Genomic DNA, 19,163 nt, shown 5'->3' with positions numbered 1-19,163 from the left:
ACTAGGTGGGAGATTGACTGAATTACAGCAGATCTGATGATTTTCCAAAACTTCTTTGGGTGTTTGAGGTTTTCTGTTGTTGTGGAGAAAAAAAATTCTGATTTGACTTTCCGAAGGAGAGAAGTAAATTGATTTCTTAATTGTCTAAAATTCAACCAATCCAATCCAATAAATTATGACTTGTGAAGGTGTTTTTTGTGTCAATGGCATCACAAGAAACATTTAATGTAACACAACATTACATCATTCCTTATTTTTTAGGCTTTTTTCTTAGACAATGATCTCCATGGCCTGAGTTTATGTTCTGTTTACAACTCTGTTTACAAGCTGACATCTCTTTAGGGAGCCATTATTACAGGTCATCAATAATTCACATGTTTGTATTGCATCATTATATATGTGGTATTCTGCAGAGGGACAATTAAAACTTTCCATGCAACTTAATTCCCTGGAAATCAATCACATGAAGGAAAACATGTCAGCTTTGTCAAGAGATTTGAAACTTATTTTGTTTACCCACTGCATTGTATTATATTATTTTGAATACATTCAGTTGTGCAATGGTATCTGTTTTAGATAACTTTTATATTGCTCATTGCCTTACTTTTGCAATGTATACACAGACAATGCGACACTTTCCAGTCCTATTTGAACTATGCCTAACCTTTGCCAGGAAACTACAAACACTGATAAAACCAACTTGTTTTTAATTTGAAGCATTTTATTTCAGGAAATACATGTAAAAAAAAGTTCAACTAGTTTTTTTGCAGATCTTATATTTCAGCAATAATTCAAACACAAATTAAACTGTAACTGTATATTACAGTGCACAATAAACAGAAATTATTGTATTTAACCTAAGCAGAGAAAAACACAAGCTGGACTACATTTTTGTGGTGTCCTTAAGTTATCCAACATAATAAATACATTTTGTAATTGAGGTTTTGGCTAAAATATTTATTTCAAAAGAGATCATTCAGTTACAGGGCAAAGTAAACCATCATCCATTTTGATCTTGCAACACTATGGAACAGAACATTTAAAAATACAAAGACATGGTTGACATGTTTCCAGTCCATCTTTAATCATATAATTTAAACGTGACCCAAACTACAACATAAAAATAAGTATAGCTTTAATTAAAAAATAGTGTAAACAAAGGAATACAAACAATCTAGTTTTACCAATAAGGCAAAGCTGAAAGGCAAAGTATCTACATAACGTGCAAATAATATGTTGATCTTTTTCAAAAATATATTTCATGTATGTGCCGTTGTGTCCAATGATGTTGATGAATCTTCAAATATTTCTTCTATGACAAATTAGCTGTGGAAGAGATAAGACAGATCAGACATAACATTTTACATAATATATCTATATTCTTAGATTTTAAAAAGACACAGCAATTGTATTTATTTGACATATGTGAATACAATTCTCTTGTATTAAACGATGATTATTATTTTGTGCCTGTGTTTATTTCCTACAACAGTAAGACCTGCCAACCTTGAAGAAAGCTTATGAATACACACTTTGGACACCCCTGCTTGTATAGCTCTTTGTCAGGGTTAAACTCTCGTTGACTATTTAGCTTGCTAGCTTCCATCGTCGCAAGTCAAAATGGTAATTAAAGAGAGAAGGGGAGTGGCTAGTTTTTTGAAGAGAACAGGGGTACAACTTTATTGATAATTGGCGCTAACCTTCTGCTGGAAACATAGATTACTGTTTGGGTCTCATTTGACTACTGTACCTACACTTGAACAGGCGACCAGAGAGCCTGTTAGCCCGGGTGAAGTCAGTTAAGCTACAACGAACCAACGCCAGGCTGGAAAGTTCCTGCACACATCATTTCTCGTAGAATAATACATAACTCACATAGTGTTTTTTCTCCAGAGACTGTCCCAGAGGTGGATATGCAATTTACTGATGTGGCAAATTATGTTGTAACAAATCAACCGCAGCACCTGGCAAATAATTTTTCCAATTAATTCCAACCGTATTAATTTCTAGATGTGCTCGAAGTTACTAGAGAAACGCTGCGCGAGATAGGCGTAATCTCAATAATATTACTACTACGGATACCGTTAATAAAAATGTCTCCAAACAGCCAACTACCTATAAAATGGGGTTTTTAAATGTGAGATCAAAGCGTTATGACTAAATAAGATCTTTAGAGACTACAATCTTAGTGTTATTGGTCTTATTAATAATTGTATCTGTTTAAAGAGGCATCTCCTCCTAAATAGGGGACGGCTTGGCTCGGTTGGTGGGGGGGCTGTGCCACCAACCTGAGGGTTCCTGCTTCGATCCCCGGCTTCCGCCATCCTAGTCACGTCCGTTGTGTCCTTGAGCAAGACACTTCACCCTTGCTCCTGATGGGTAGTGGTTAGTGTGTGAATGTGGAAATGGTGTCAAAGTGCTTTGAGTACCTTGAAGGTAGAAAAGCGCTATAGAAGTATAACCAATTTACCTTTTAACTAAAGGAGTTCACATTAAATGGGTGTAGTCGCCCTAATCTCTGATGTAAACCTTAACCTTACCCCTAACCTAAGTAATTAATATAAATCATTTCAGGTTCTTACTATGAGGTCGATTGCACTTTTACCGCTCCACCTGGCACTGGACATTATTCAGACTTTGTCAACGAATTCTCTAAATTTTTTGCTGACCTAGTGACTTATGCGGATAATATAATTTATCATGGGTGATTTTATTATCCACATAAATACCCCGTAAAAACGTCCGATCGTGGCGCTCCTAACTATATTCAACAGTTGTGATCTTACAAAAATAATATATGAACCTACGCATCGCAATGGTAATATGATAAATTTAGTCCTTCTCAGGGGTACCACCACAAATTGTAAATTACAAATGCTTTAGCAGCCCAAACACTAATGATGCTTCAACTACAACTCCCTCTGGCCTATTGCCCTCCGTAATGGCACCGTTCCCAAATTATGCAGGCTCTATTGGTAGCCTCAGTAACAACTTAAATAATGCCTTGCGCAACGCCATTGATGGTATAGCACCATTAAAACTATAGAGGCTCCCAGGAGACATAACACCTTGGTTTACCTACTCAGTGGCCTAGTGGTTAGAATGTCCGCCCTGAGATCGGTAGGTTGTGAGTTCAAACCCTGGCCGAGTCATACCAAAGACTATAAAAATGGGACCTATTACCTCCCTGCTTGGCACTCAGCATCAAGGGTTGGAATTGGGGGTTAAATCACCAAAAATGATTCCCGGGCACGGCACCGCTGCTGCCCACTGCTCCCCTCACCTCCCAGGGGGTGAACAAAGGGATGGGTCAAATGCAGAGGGCAAATTTCACCACACCTGGTGTGGTGAAATTCAATAATCATTGGTACTTTTAACTTTACTGAAGAAACTAGAGCTCTTAAACAATCATATAGAAAGAAGGAACGCAAATGATGTGTGACTAAACTAGAGGTTTGAAGAATGGATTGATAGTTTAATAACCCATTAACACACTCTTACCTTAGCTAAAACTAATTTCAGGGATCCCACCGAGATGAAAAAAAAAGAAATAGAGGAATTGAAAAATATCAGCTGGAGGTCAAAGGGGCCCTTTTGGGGCTTAAGGGGGCAGTGCCCTCTGAAGTTAGAAGAGACTTTACCATTTTTAAGATGCTTTAGGAGGAATTTCCTAAATAGAAATGATGTAAAAATGCAAGACCAATGACCCAATGTGCTAATAATAATGATGTGACATCACTGCTCCAAGTATCTTATGTAAAGCTGACAGTCCGTGCCTTGTAATTTTGTGGAGATGAGTTCGCTAACAGTCTTATACAGATCAGGAAGAGCTGTTTCGCTAATGTTTTACGACCAGGCAAGCGACAAAATCACACATTCTTCACGACAGAGCGGTTTATCATGCAATACTATGAATTCCTTAGTTTACCGCAAATGCCGAAACCATGCTTGGATTCTGGTGAACTCTTCTTTACACTGGAATGAATCTGTCAGGTTTTGTTGTTTTTGTCCCACCTCATTAGCTTTGGCCGCGGTAACTTCATTGTGTGTGTCTGCATGGCAGGCTTTCAAGTGCTTCATTAAATTGTTTGTATTGAAACATCTTACATGTATCGCACCCCTCAAGATATTGCAAAGTTTGTATGTTGCCGTGCAACTTGCTGGCTGCTGGAGTTTGTAATATTGCCACACCGCCGTCACGCCGTCATGCTTTGGTAGCGCACTCCTACATTGGTGCATTTGTCTTCCATTTTTGGGGAAAAGAGGCAAAGAAGAAGTCATTTCTGCGTCGCAACATTAGCAGGCTAACAGACTTATTGGCCTGTGTGCGTTCTTTAGGTCGTACACCTGAGGTTTCTTACAAAATAAATTAGTATTGTATCAGAATTTAAGTTAGAAGTACTCTCCGATATCTATACCTCTAAAAAGTGCCGTATTGGCATCAGAACATCCCTATATTTAATTGATTGATTCTTTGGCGTACCACTAGATGGAGCCCACGTACCACTTTCTCATCTTGATTATTGCATGTATCATTTGTGGGTCTCCCTATGTGTAGCATTAATAGATTACAGCTGGTAAAACATGTGGCTGCTAGACATTTGACTAAGACAAGAAAGTTTGATCATATTTGGCCTCTATTGGCCCACCTGCGCTGGCTCCTGGTACATTTACGATGCGATTTTAAGGTTTTATTACGAGCACCATCTTACCTTGCTGATTGTTTTGTACCCTATACTCCGTCCAGAAACCTATGTTCCAAAAACGCCGGCTTATTAGTAATTCCCAGAGCCCACAAAAAGTTCTGCAGGCTCTAGAGCATGGGTGTCAAACTCTGGCCCGCAGGCCAAATCTGGCCCGCCGTGTAATTTCACTTGGCACGTGAGGTGATATCAAATTAACACTAGAGCTGGTCCGCCGATTATATACAGCTGCGGTGCACCGCTAATTCTCATACTTGCCAAACCTCCAGGGAGACTCCCAAATTTCAGTGCCCCTCTCGAGAATTCCTAGACTCCTTTTCGTTTGGTCCAACGAGTGCTTGCCCAATTACATAAAATGTGTAGTGCGTAGTACAGTACAGTGTAGTCATTCGCGGGAGAAGCAGCAAATAGGCGCCCACACAACACTACCGCCCCTCCCTGAATCACGTTCGCAAACGACACAACACTAAGGGGGCGCCCCTTAGTACAGTACGTAGTACAGTACAGTGCAGACATTCGCGGGAGAAGCAGCAAATAGGGTGAACGCGACTCCCCACGCACTGCGTAGAGACTCGCGTTAATCTAACAACAACAACAGTTGCAGTAGAAGGGATAATAATAATAATAATATGAATCAGAATTGATCCCCAAGGAGAAATTTATTTTTGTTACAATAACTGTGTAAATAATAGCCTATGTATGTGTACATACATTAGTTATTATTTTTATTTTAAATCTTCTCAAAACAGCCTGCCCTACACTTTACCCCCCGCCAGTAGACTGCTAGTAGACTAGTAGTCTACTCTCATAACTTTATGTGTTGAGATAATGGGGACGTGTGTTTGTTTTCATGGGATCGGCAGTTCTTTTGACTGTACTGAATCACTAGAATCAGTGACTGACACAGCACCACACTGTGGCCGCAGTTCAGTACGTGAACCGAATCACTTCTGCAGTTCTTTTGACTGTACTGAATCACTAGAATCAGTGACTGACACAGCGCCACACTGTGGCCGCAGTACAGTACGTGAACCAAATCACTTCTGCAGCAGCAGTACAGTTCAATTGCAAATCAGCATTATTATAATGATGATGATAGCTACTAAACAACATCAACAACAACAGTTGCAGTAGAATGGATAATAATAATAATAATAATAATAATATGAATCAGAATTGATCCCCAAGGAGAAATTTATTTTTGTTACAATAACTGTGTAAATAATAGCCTATGTATGTGTACATACATTAGTTATTATTTTTATTTTAAATCTTCTCAAAACAGCCTGCCCTACACTTTACCCCCCGCCCCCGCAGAGCAGAGAGCGAGAGCGTTGTCGTTCACTAAATGATTCATGTCGTTAATCCGCGGTGAACGAATCGTTCGCTCAGTCCCTCCCCCCCGCCCTCTCATTGGCTGTGTCGTTCGCCGACGTCAAGGGTTCAGTGAGTCACAGAATGTGCCAGTTCCACTCATACCGGCATGGTCGCGGCGGAGCTCAACTGAACTGAGAAAGGAACGAATCAGTTCATGAAGTGATTCGGTTCAGTAGGTTCACTCAAAAGATTCGTTCTTTCGAACGAATCGTTCGCGAACGACAACACTAGGAGGACAACATCGTTCGATAAAGAAGGTTGCCTCAGCTCAAAGCCTGAGCCCCGACATTAATGAACTAGCATTCAAGAAAAGATGGCAGGTATCTGGCTTGGGCACATCAGATTAGATCAGTGTGTTGCAAACTGAGCAGTTTAAAGTCCTGAATGGTTGGTTTATTCATTGTTATTTTATTTTCTAATTTATTAGCCTGTGGAAAAAGTTAATGTTGATATTTACCTCAGAAGGCTGCAAATAGAAAAGAGGCATTACATTTGAATTTAAATTGTATTTGATATGCCATTGATATTTTTTAATTATTATTATTATTATTTGAAACTCGATTTTGCATGTCACTATAAAGTTATATAAGCCTTGCTTGCTCAATATTCAATGCAACACTTGTTTGGGTCCCTATTAAAAGGTTAATTTGTTCAACCTTGGCCCGCGGCTTTGTTCAGTTTTAAATTTTGGCCCACTCTGTATTTGAGTTTGACACCCCTGCTCTAGAGCGTTTTCTATTTGGGTCCCAGTACTCTGGAATGCCCTACCGGCAACAGTTAGAGATACCACCTCGGGTGAAGCATTTAAATCCAATCTTAAAACTCATCAATATACTCTAGCTTTTAACCAAACTCTGTTTTAGACCAATTGACCTGCTTTCTCTTTTTTGCCCCCTCTCCTGCAAGAAGAGATTACCAGGTGGTAATGGATTATCCCTGGAGAGGTACCAGTCTGGAGTATGTGCTAGCTGTTTTAAATAATGATCTAGTGTGGCCCACTCCTCTATGACTTGGATGGAGACCTCCTACAATCCTCTGCTTGCCCCCAATGAATGATGCCATTGTGATTTGTGCGGCCCTTCAAGGCATCTGTGATTAAGGGCTATATAAATGAACTTTGATTGATCGAGTTTTATTGAAGCTGGAACTGTTACACAACACTAATTGTTATTATGAAATCTAGACATGGTGCCGTTTGAATGAGTTGTACACATAGGAAATACTTTAGGGATGTACCGACTGATAAACGGCTGATTTTTGTGAAAAAATATATGTGATTGTCATTGCAGATTAAAGCCTTTTGATGTCGATCACAAACACTGATCCCCTCTGGCTGACACTGTGTTTATTTTTAGTCCCCCGGCTGACAAGCGACGAGCAGCTAATTATGTGTTTCCATACAGTGTAGTGCCGCTCGCCATATTAATAATAATCAACTTCATTACGACCAATAAACTGCATTTCTTAGTATCTTAAGTATCATTATCAAGTGTTATCACTAGAGGACGAGGTTTAACATGTTACACACCAAGAGCAAGCCAGTTTGAAGGAGCAGGCTTGCTAATTGCAAAGCTAGCTTTAAACAACACCAAGACATAAGTACTTACTAAAGTTTAAGAAGTGTAAATGTAAAGCAGAGTGTAAGCAGCTTTTAACAGGAAATGAACAAGTAGATTAATAAGTGTCTAGAGAGAGGATAATAAACACTGTTGGTATGTCAGCACCAACAGTAAGAGGGAAAATCGGTCCAAATTTGTGGTGTCGATACCAAGTTATCAGTATATTACTGATACGAGAGCGATTAGGTCAGTATTTGTATTTTCTTAAATCATTTTATTGTTGTTTTTATTCATGTTTACAAACTCTGGGAATAATTCCTGGGACACAGGACTTTGAGGGCAAAAAACAAACAATTTAAATGAGTATTAGACAGCAGTTTTGCTTATGTTTAGTTATAGTGTACTATTGACATTGTTTTCCTCAAACACTTGTATGTAATAAAAGAGAATAAGGAACTTGCTTAAATATTGTGTTGATATTGTTAAACTGTCAATGGCATTCACCATAAATAAATTGGAAAAATTACAGTTAATACATGTGATCGGTATTGGCCGATTTTACTCATGGATGATCAGAATCATCAGCATAAAACCCTGATCGCAACACCCCTATCTACAAGTCATCCAATCACAGCCTTAATGATCTGCAAGTTTAGGTGCAACAGAGTTTGCAGGGAGGAGCAAACTGGAGCAGAATACATACATGAATAACAACTAGCTGTGCAAGCTTATTCAAGGGTAAAACTGAAGACAAGAGTACACAAAAGTGTCTATGTTGGCAAGACTGCGTAATATTTTGATGGTTAACTTACCACATGAATCCTTCTTTAAAGTCAGTGAACTTGTGCCGGACCATAAATGCTGCTAGAGCATCTGCTACCTACGAGTGGAAACCACAGAACACCAATAAAAGCGAAAAGTTGCATCTCAATGTGGTGAATAAAGTTGTTGGTGATTGTGATGTACTTTTTCAGGTGCGTCCTCATGGACAGCATGACCACACTGAGGGAGGACCTGCATCTGAAACTTTCCTGAGGACAAAGTGAGCTCATCATGTAAACAAATTGTATGCAGAAAAGTATTAATAATATGAGCTCTTTACCTTGCATCTGTCCGATCGTAAGGTCTTTATCAAGCCGGTCCATACCTGCACAGGGGACCAACGTTGAGTTTATGACAAAGTGAACTATGAGGACAATGTTAGCAAGATGAGAGAGCAAACCTGCGAGCAGGAGCAGCTTTGGCACAGGGCAGGTGAGAAAGAGTGCAGACAAGCCTTTAAACCAGCCCTCCCAGTACTTTTCTGTCTTTGCTAAATCAACTCGCCACGTGAAGATGCTTTCCTTTTTTGTCTGCAAGAAATCACGGTTTTAAATGTATAGTAATTTCTACCACACATACCATTTACAGGCCACAGCATGAAGTACAAAATGTACACAATACTTTTATAAACACATTTACAAATACAACTAGAAAAGCACTCCGCCAATTGTAAAAAAAAGCCCTGAATCCAGTTGGTGATGCGGATCGGCCCAAAAATATGTGTGTGTGTGTGTATATATATACATACATATATGTGTGTATATATATATATATATACATATATGTATGGTGATGCGGATCAGCCCAAAAATGTGTGTGTGTATGTATGTACGTGTATATATACTGTATATATATATATATATATATATATATATATATATATATATATATATATATATATATATATATATATATATATATATATATATATATATATATATATATATATATATATATATATACATACATATATGTGTGTATATATATGTATATATATATATATATATATGAGTATGTATATATATATATATATATATATATATATATATATATATATATACATATACACATACACATATATACATATATATGTGTATGAAAAAATCTATTTGAATTCGAATCGTGATTCTCACGTTGTGCGATTCAGAATCGATTCTCATTTTTAAAAAATCAATTTTTTTAATTCGTATTTATATATTTTTTTAATTTTAAATTTTTTTTTTATTAATCAATCCAACAAAACAATACACAGCAATACCATAACAATGCAATCCAATTCCAAAACCAAACCCGACCCAGCAACACTCAGAACTGCAATAAACAGAGCAATTGAGAGGAGACACAAACACGACACAGAACAAACCAAAAGTAGTGAAACAAAAATGAATATTATCAACAACAGTATCAATATTAATTACAATTTCAACATAGCAGTGATTAAAAATCCCTCATTGACATTATCATTAGACATTTATAAAAATAAAAATAAATGAACAATAGGGTAACAGTGGCTTACACTTGCATCGCATCTCATAAGCTTGACAACACACTGTGTCCAATATTTTCACAAAGATAAAATAAGTCATATTTTTGGTTCATTTAATAGTTAAAACAAATTTACATTATTGCAATCAGTTGATAAAACATTGTCCTTTACAATTATAAAAGCTTGTTACAAAAATCTACTACTCTGCTTGCATGTCAGCAGACTGGGGTAGATTCTGCTGAAATCCTATGTATTGAATGAATAGAGAATCGTTTTGAATCGGGAAAATATCGTTTTTGAATCAAGAATCGCGTTGAATCGAAAAAAATCGATTTTGAATCGAATGGTGACCCCAAGAATCGATATTGAATCGAATCGTGGGACACCCAAAGATTCACAGCCCTAATATATATATATATCTAAAAGTCAAAAAGTTTGTACACCCCTGCTGTAGGGTAATGTAGTAGAATTATCTGTATCAGCCCAAAAATGTAACAACTTACTTCTTTGGACATTTCCTGAACGTCTCATAAAAATGCGGAGTTATTTTGCCAATTAATTGACAGACAGACAAACCTACGGCAATGATTACGTAACCCTCTGGCGGGGTTGAAAATGTCTAACACAGTGGCCAATGAGTTAGTATAGAAGTGTTGCACAATGAACCTCTTGGTCGTCTTCCTTCATTCTTTTCTTGTTGGACTCTTCTTCGCCTTCTTCATCTTCCTCTTCTTCTATTAAAGCTTCACCAATGCTGTTGGAGACTCCAGGGCTGCTGCTGGACTCCTCACATCTTCCAATGTCATACAGTAGAAAAAAGTATTAGGAACCCGAAATATATATTAAGCACCTAATTTGACTGTACTGTATTTGGTCTACATCCAACATGTCACAACCAAAGACACCAAGCAAGGTCATACTTTTTCACTTGGCCTCCCATTGACACGCGTGCTGACTCCATGTTTCTGATCTGGCCACTCTTTACACTAAGAGGATATAGAGGTCATGTTGTTAAACCTGTGCAGGCAGTCACTGTGCTGAAGTAGCAAGGTAGGTTGAAGCTCACCTCCACTCGATGGCATTTTCCAGAGATTTAAACATCTTTGGCCTACTCCTGAGGAAATTCTGCATACTGTTTAGAGCATCCATTGCTGTGCCTGAGTGTAAATGATCATACAAGTATCAGGTATAGGATATGAAAAAACAATCAACAAAAGTACATTTTAGAAAATCAAAACGGACCCTCAACAACATCGATGACACACAGGCCCAGCAGCGATGGTATATGATTGGCAGCAGCCGTGTGAACCGCTATGGCTCCACCCATGCTGTGCCCAATGATCATGATTGGTGGTGGGTTGTCTCCATAGAGAGCCTCTACCACTTTACCAATGTCCCTTTAAAAAAAGAATAGTGAGTTGTGTTAATTGTAAGGCTACAAACACATCGTATCGTATTGACCTGAACATAATTTTAACCAAGAAAACAGTTTCTTATACAGCATTTGCCACTTATGGAGTTTGACAAACGTCCATTATCCATCCATCCATCTTCAACCGCTTATCCGGAATCGGGTCGCGGGGACAGCAGCTCCAGCAGAGACCCCCAGACTTCCCTCTCCAGAGCAACATTTGCGACTTCCTCCTGGGGAATCCCGAAGCGTTCCCAGGCCAGAGAGGAGATGTAATCCCCCCATCTGGTCCTTGGCCTGCCGCGGGGCTTCCTCCCAGTGGGACGTGCAACGAGGACCTCCCTAGGGAGACGCTCGTGAGGCATCCGCACGAGATGCCCGAACCACCTAAGCTGGCTCCTTTCCAAGCGAAGGAGCAGCGGCTCTACTCCGAGTCTCTCTCGGGTGACTGCACTTCTCACCCTATCTCTAAGGGAGATGCCAGCCACCCTTCTGAGGAAACTCATTTCGGCCGCTTGTATCCGCGATCTTATTCTTTCGGTCATTACCCACACTTCATGACCATAGGTGAGAGTAGGAATGTAGATAGCTCGGTAGACCGAGAGCTTTGCCTTCTGGCTCAGCTCCCGTTTCGTCACAACAGTGCGGCAGAGAGACTGCAATACTGCCCCAGCTGCTCCGATTCTCCGGCTGATTTCCTTCTCCATCTTTCCCTCACTCGTGAACAAGACCCCGAGATACTTAAACTCCTCCACCTGGGACAGAGTCCTGTCCCCTACCCGGACTGTACAAACCATCGGTTTCCTGCTGAGAACCATGGCCTCAGATTTGGAGATGCTGATCCTCATTCCAGCCGCTGAACACTCGGCTGCGAACCGATCCAGTGAGAGCTGAAGGTCACGAACCGAAGGTGCCATCAGGACCACATCATCTGCAAACAGCAGTGACGCAACCTTTAGCCCCCCGAGACGTATACCCTCTCCGCCATGGCCACGACTCCGCCTAGAAATCCTGTCCATGAAAATCACAAACAGGATAGGTGACAGAGCGCAGCCCTGGCGGAGACCAACCCCCACTGGAAACGGATCCGACTTACATCCAAGCACCCGGACACAACTCTCGCTTTGGTTGTACAGAGATTGGATGGCCCTCAACAGGGTTCCCCTCACTCCGTACTCCCTCAGCACCTCCCACAAGATCTCCCGAGGGACGCGGTCATACGCCTTCTCCAAATCCACAAAACCCATGTAGACTGGATAGGCATACTCCCAGGCCCTCTCCAGGATTCCCGCAAGCGTAAAGAGTTGGTCAGTTGTTCCACGACCAGGACGGAATCCACATTGCTCCTCTTGAATCTGAGGTTCGACTATCGGCCGGACCCTCCTTTCCAGTACCTTGGCGTAAACTTTCCCAGGGAGGCTGAGTAGTGTGATACCCCTGTAATTAGCACACACCCTCTGGTCCCCCTTTTTGAAAAGGGGAACCACCACCCCAGTCTGCCACTCCCTCGGCACTGTCCCAGACTTCCACGCAATGTTGAAAAGGCGTATCAACCAAGACAGCCCATCAACACCCAGAGCCTTCAGCATCTCTGGACGGATCTCGTCAACCCCCGGAGCTTTGCCACTGTGGAGTTGTCTAACTACCTCAGTGACTTCACTCCGAGAGATCGACGTCGATCCCCCATCATCCTCAGGCCCTGCTCCTATCAGGGAGGGTGTGTCTGATGTATTTGGGTTCAGGAGTTCCTCAAAGTGCTCTTTCCAACGCCCCACGACTTCCTCACTTGAAGTCAGCAAAGTCCCATCCTTGCCGTACACAGCTTGGATGGTTCCCTGCTTCCCCCTCCTGAGGTGCCGTATGGTCTTCCAGAACAGCTTTGGTGCCGCCCGATAGTCCTTCTCCATGGATTCCCCGAACTGCTCCCACACCCTCTGCTTAGCCTCGTCCACAGCCACGGCCGCTGCCCTTCGGGCCCGTCGGTACCTTGCAACTGCCTCCGGAGTCCCCTGGGATAACATACCCCGGTAGGACTCCTTCTTCAGTCGGACGGCTTCCCTGACCACCACTGTCCACCAGGGTGTTCGAGGGTTACCGCCCCTTGAGGCACCTAAGACCTTCTGGCCACAGCTCGCATCTGCAGCTTTAGCAATAGAGGCTTTGAACATTGCCCATTCCTGTTCAATGTCCCCAACCTCCACAGGGATGGCAGAGAAGTCCCGCCGGAGGTGGGAGTTGAAGTCCTTCCGGACAGAGGACTCCTCCAAACGTTCCCAGTTCACCCGCACTACACGCTTGGGTTTGCCAGGTCTGTCCAGAGGTTTCCCCCGCCATCTAACCCAACTCACCACCAGATGGTGATCAGTTGACAGTTCAGCCCCTCTCTTCACCCGAGTGTCCAAAACATACGGCCTCAGATCAGCTGATACGATTACAAAATCGATCATTGATCTTTGGCCTAGGGTGCTCTGGTACCAGGTACACCTATGAGCATCCTTATGCTTGAACATGGTGTTTGTTATCGCAAGTCCGTGACTAGCACAGAAGTCCAATAACAATCCACCACTCAGGATTCAGATCAGGGAGACCGTTCCTCCCAATCACGCCAGTCCAAGTATCACTGTCATTGCCCACGTGCAACGTCCATTAGTGACATTTTAATCTCCCCTCTGGGATTAATAAAGTATTTCTGATTCTGATTTAATAACAATTTATGTGTTTTTTCAAATCATAATTAATCATGACAGATTTTATAATTGTAAAAATATGTATTTATTTATGTCACATTTTTACTTTCCATAGCTAAAAAATATGATAGTTTTTATTGCAATCTATCAGTTATTTCACTGACATTTTTTTTAAGGGGACTGCACTTTTTTTTTTACTTTTGCTTATCGTTTACAATCATTATAAAAGACGAGAACACACATGTTTTTTTTTAGAGACGATGAAAAGGCTTGGAAGATGTGGCTAATGAGAGTCACCGTTGTAGCCTTCAAAGCTCTCTAAGGCCCCTTCTACACTAAGTAAATCCCACCTAACCTTATCCTTGTCCACACACACACACAATGGTCGTTTAAGACCACTGCCATCCCCCCTTCCGCCGGCGCCACGCGACCTAGTACGCATGCGCGGAAAAAAACGCACGTCCTAGTCACCTCCAGTGTTGCTTTGTGTGCAAGTTCTTAAATTTAACTTATCTGAACAATATCCAGTGTTGTGGTATTTCAATTAACTGTAATCCAGTGTGCTGTGGGGCCCTATTGTAGTGACTCACACCTGAGTCATCATAAATTAATCAAATCTTTAATGGACACGTGAAAGTGAACAATGTGATAAAGAACAATCGATTAATCTAGGGATCTAGATATCTGGTCAGGACACTACTCACTCTTTTGCCTTCACCTTCATTGTCCATTCGTTTTTGGTGACTTTATATACTCTGAACCTGGACGTTGAGTCTGCGACATACATGGCGGACAATAACTGACACAGTCTGCTATGCCAGTCCAAAAGCATTTGCCGTTTTCTTCCCTCGACGGCCAAATAATACAAAGCACACGCTACCTTTTTTTTTTTTTTAAATCACATCCACGGCAGCCCGCATTCTCGTTGACTCTCCTTCGACAAATGGACGAAGTATTTCAGTAAGTAGAATCACAGCTGACCTGGACATTCGAAAGTTCTCTTGCCGTCTTAGAAGTGTTGTATCTGAAATAGCTGCAATCGCGTTCTCTTAAGGTATTCATGTGTGATTTCCACAAGTGTCTGTACAGACGGAAGGAGAAACACAAGCATGTCTGGATGACTCGCCTCCGTATTTCCAGTGGTTTAGATCCGAGTTACGAAACCGCTTTATTATGAAGCTGGCTGGGGCACGTTCTTTCTGACGTCACTTCCTGTGTGTGGCGCGGTCTTTCTGGCGTCACTTCCTCTCCGAACTCAGTTTATAAACGATCAATGAGTCCATACAAAGCTAAGACCCGGAGATTCAAAAAATAGACGGCGCACTTACCCGTGTAAAAAATTATCCAAGGAGGGGAACCTGAAACGATGAATTAGTGTGGCCGAAACGGGGCTTAGGCTAAATAATTATTTGTTTAAGGGGGTTATCCGGCTTAGTGTAGACATAGCCTTATATTATCGTCATATCTCTTAGACAACAACTTCAAAACCCTCCATCAACGTTTTGTATTCACACTGCAAGTCTATATATAATATAGCAACAGATAAGTTGATAACTAATATGTACAATATTTACCCTAATTTGGTCATTTCAAGCATTGTCGGAACTAATTTCCTTGGCGCAGTTATTTCTGTCTCCATAGCGGTGCACTTCCGACTTCCGGCAACAAATGTGTGTTCCTCCTTACGGATACAAACGCAAGTGTTTTGTAATCATGGCAGACTTGGTAATAAGACAACAAAGACAACTATTTTAGACAGATGAAGATTGACAACCTTATCTTTTTGAACCTGAATATACTGAGGATGAACTGCTGCTTATACAGTAGAAGCGAGCACGAAGGAAGGGTGAAACGTTGCGGAGTAGACGGAAGTCGAGAGAGTGAGGTCGGCGTGACTTGGACTCTGCAAATGTGGAGCTTGGAGCCAAGCTATACCGACAGAAATGGATTGCTTAACCAAAATCTACTGGAAATGTCACTGGCCAGCTGGACCAAACGAACAACTGTCCATTGAGTGAGTCACTGATATTGTTCATGATTCACGCAGCCTGTCATGCTTGTTATTACAACTACAGTACATATGCTGTCGAGCTAGCTATGTACAAACAAAACATGAAATGTGGGCTAATACTTTACTGTAATATGATTGTTCATGTTTTTCAGTCAGTACAGATTGGTGTCTTATCGCATTGTGTTGTGCATTACAACATCAATCAAACGCGATTTGGGAGCTGATGTAGAAGCTAGATTATCTCTCGCTCTAGCTATTTTACGGCTAATACCATAGCACGCAGATGAGTTAGTATGCTAAAAAAAGAGTTTCTCAATGTTCGCTCTTACAATAACAATGTTGCTACGACTTGGTTATCATACAGGCTATGGAACGTAAATGAAGTATTGTTGGCGGGTTTTGAATGCCTTTTTAAAGTGATTTAGAGGCAGACTGGATTGCTCCTATTAGCTGTATTGCTAGCCACCTGTGGAACGAGCCTATTTTTACAAGTTAGAACGCAAAAAAAAAAAAAAAGTATCTTCTTGTCTCTCATAAGGATTGCGAACGATAGTCAAAATTCCAAAAAAAGGGCAGTTCCCCTTCAAGAATGGTGTTTAAAATACTTTTTTTCATAAAGGGTCTTGAACGTGTTTAATATCCGGGTCAATACGACACACAGTATAGTAGCAATACACAGCAATTTACTTGGCCATAGTGTCTGCAGAGAGATCTTCTGAATGTTTCACTTTGGAGTCGCCTGCAGAAGATGACAATGTTTCACATTATTACTCCAAAAATGCATTCATTCTTCATTTTCCTTTCTTTCTTCCCTAAACATCAGACTTCCGCCACGCTTCAGCAACAATATCAGATCATAAGGAGGCTTCTCTTTTAGCTTAAAAGCTGGTATGATTCTGTGTGTAACTAAAACTCCGCAGATAATATGTCCTCATTCATTATTTTGTCTTTCTATTGCTTATCATCTGCTTGCCTATCTCAACTGACTTTGGACGAAAGGCTGGGTAGTCCATAAACTGGTCACCAGCCAATTACAGGGCACATAAAGACACGCAACCATAAACAGTTAAAATTAACACCTAAGAACACTTAAAGCAGGGGTGGGCAATTAATTTTTACCGGGGGCCGCATGAGCAACCTGAGCACTGCTGGGGGGCCACACTGACAATATTTCAATTAAATTTTGCTCAAATTATTTTTGATATACCGTAAGATAGATAATAATAATAATAATATTTTCATTTAACCTAACTTATCTTTATACAAAAGCAGATGGCTTTTGATGGTTTTATTTTTAACACTTTCTTACACAACACTTCCTGATGTATATTACAATACAAAAATTTCAATTTCTGTCACTTTATCCTGCATCCTCTTTGTTGTAAAACCTTTATTTAACCAGATAAGAAAACGTTGTGAACGTAGCACGCCTGTAAGGTGATTGGCGAAGAAGGAGGAAGCGTTGCTGTTGCGGAAATGAGGAGTGAGGATTGGTTTTCCTTTTGGAAAGAACGAGATAAGTTGAGCAGTGTTAGTATAGCATGCTCAATAAAAGTTTAAAAAGCGCATCAGACTTGGTGTGCACTTCTTCTGGACGCTACAATTGATGTCAGAAGTGGGATGAAATGCCTCCCAGTTCGCCTTGCCATCAAACCTGGGAGTCTTCATTGAGGGCGGAATTCCCCCCGTGGCAAGCAGCGTGGCTGCACCTGTAAACACTCTCTCTCTCTCTCTCTCTCTCTCTCTCTCTCTCTCTCTCTCTCTCTCTCTCTCTCTCTCTCTCTCTCTCTCTCTCTCTCTCTCTCTCTCTCTCTCTCTCTCTCTCTCTCTCTCTCTCTCTCTCTCTCTCTCTCTCTCTCTCTCTTTGCGGCGAGCTCCTCACGTGGCACGTACCTCCCGATGACGTAGCACACAAACAGTGCAGTATGCGCAAAGTTTTACTTCTGCCACCAATTGTAGTGTCCAGAAGAAGTGCACATCAAGTCTGACGCTCTTTTTAAACTTTTATTGAGCAAGCTATACTAACACAGCTCAACATATCTCGTTCCTTCCACACGCACGTCTCCTCACTCCTCATTTACGCAACTCAAGAAGACAACATCTACTTCAGCAGGTCGTTATACTATATTCTTTAAACACAGCAACGTGTGTACCACAAATAAGCACACAGCTTTACCTTTACTTGTCTTGTTGAAAACACGCCATTCGTCATCAACTTTTCTCTTTTTAGTCGCTGTGCGCCTTCCCTCACAGGACATACGCACAATAACACTTTTCAAAATAAAAGCAGCACAGTTGTATTGCACCGACGACAAAGATGTTTTTTTAAATTTATTTTGTAATTTGAGATTGCCGCTGCGCGCACGAGCATACGTCCACACGGAAGTAATACAAATAACGCTTTTCAAAACAAAAGCAGCACCGTTGTATTGCACACTCGAAATAGATGCTTTTTAAAATTTATTTTGTAATTTATAATTGGCCTCACGCGGGCCGGACAGGGACGTACAAAGGGCCGGATGCGGCCCGCGGGCCGCACAATGCCCAGGTCTGACTTAAAGCCTGGTTGTATATTGTAAATGTAGGTTGTTCCACTCTTATCCAGCAGATGGTGGTAATGCACATCACAAAGTGAGTTAGGGAAAACGATATAGAAGGAGAAGGGGTGCGTTCTAACCCAGGACAACCAAAGGATGGGGGATATACCACAGACTAGGCCTGGGCCGATACATTTTGATGGACGATATATGTCCCACAAGTTATTGCTGATAAACGATACCATTTTACAGCATTATTTTAAGACCAAAAGAAGAACTAATAATGTAATCATAATTTATAATAATAATAATGCAATTAATCCTTTCAAACACTATAAACTTGTATTTCTCATTAATATTTTTTTTACCATTGTAATTTGATGGACAAGTACTTTGAATTATCTTAAATAAGTCAATAAAAAATGGATTCTCAAATATTTTGAAGTGCAGTTTAGGATGGGTTGTTTGTTTTGTGGCCTTTTTTTGTTGCCATGTTTTATGGTCATTTTTTGTTGCCATAATTTTTCAACAAATTGGGCATACCGGCTCATTCGTCCGAGTTGATGGGCT

The 19,163-nt window shown here is 40.9% G+C and overlaps 1 protein-coding gene across 2 annotated transcripts in view; it reads right to left on the bottom strand.

Annotated features, from left to right (window-relative positions):
* Nucleotides 1-749: 749 nt before the first annotated feature.
* Nucleotides 750-19,163, bottom strand: part of ppme1 (protein phosphatase methylesterase 1) — a 33,418-nt gene continuing 15,004 nt past the window's right edge. Inside the window, exons 5-14 of one of the 2 annotated variants that reach the window (XM_062047969.1) lie at nt 16,744-16,795; nt 11,190-11,344; nt 11,014-11,104; nt 10,868-10,933; nt 10,614-10,740; nt 8,862-8,991; nt 8,742-8,786; nt 8,606-8,670; nt 8,452-8,519; nt 750-1,326 (exon numbers count right to left, since the gene is read on the bottom strand). In XM_062047969.1, the coding sequence (XP_061903953.1) occupies nt 1,323-1,326; nt 8,452-8,519; nt 8,606-8,670; nt 8,742-8,786; nt 8,862-8,991; nt 10,614-10,740; nt 10,868-10,933; nt 11,014-11,104; nt 11,190-11,344; nt 16,744-16,795 (803 nt within the window). In that variant the 3' untranslated portion in view covers nt 750-1,322. The other variant, XM_062047970.1, reaches the window with a different exon arrangement.

This window comes from Entelurus aequoreus, linkage group LG05, assembly GCF_033978785.1.
Source record: "Entelurus aequoreus isolate RoL-2023_Sb linkage group LG05, RoL_Eaeq_v1.1, whole genome shotgun sequence".
NCBI lineage: Eukaryota > Metazoa > Chordata > Actinopteri > Syngnathiformes > Syngnathidae > Entelurus > Entelurus aequoreus.
Note: the sequence above shows the minus strand (reverse complement) of the source record. Positions and strands in the feature narration are given on the sequence as shown.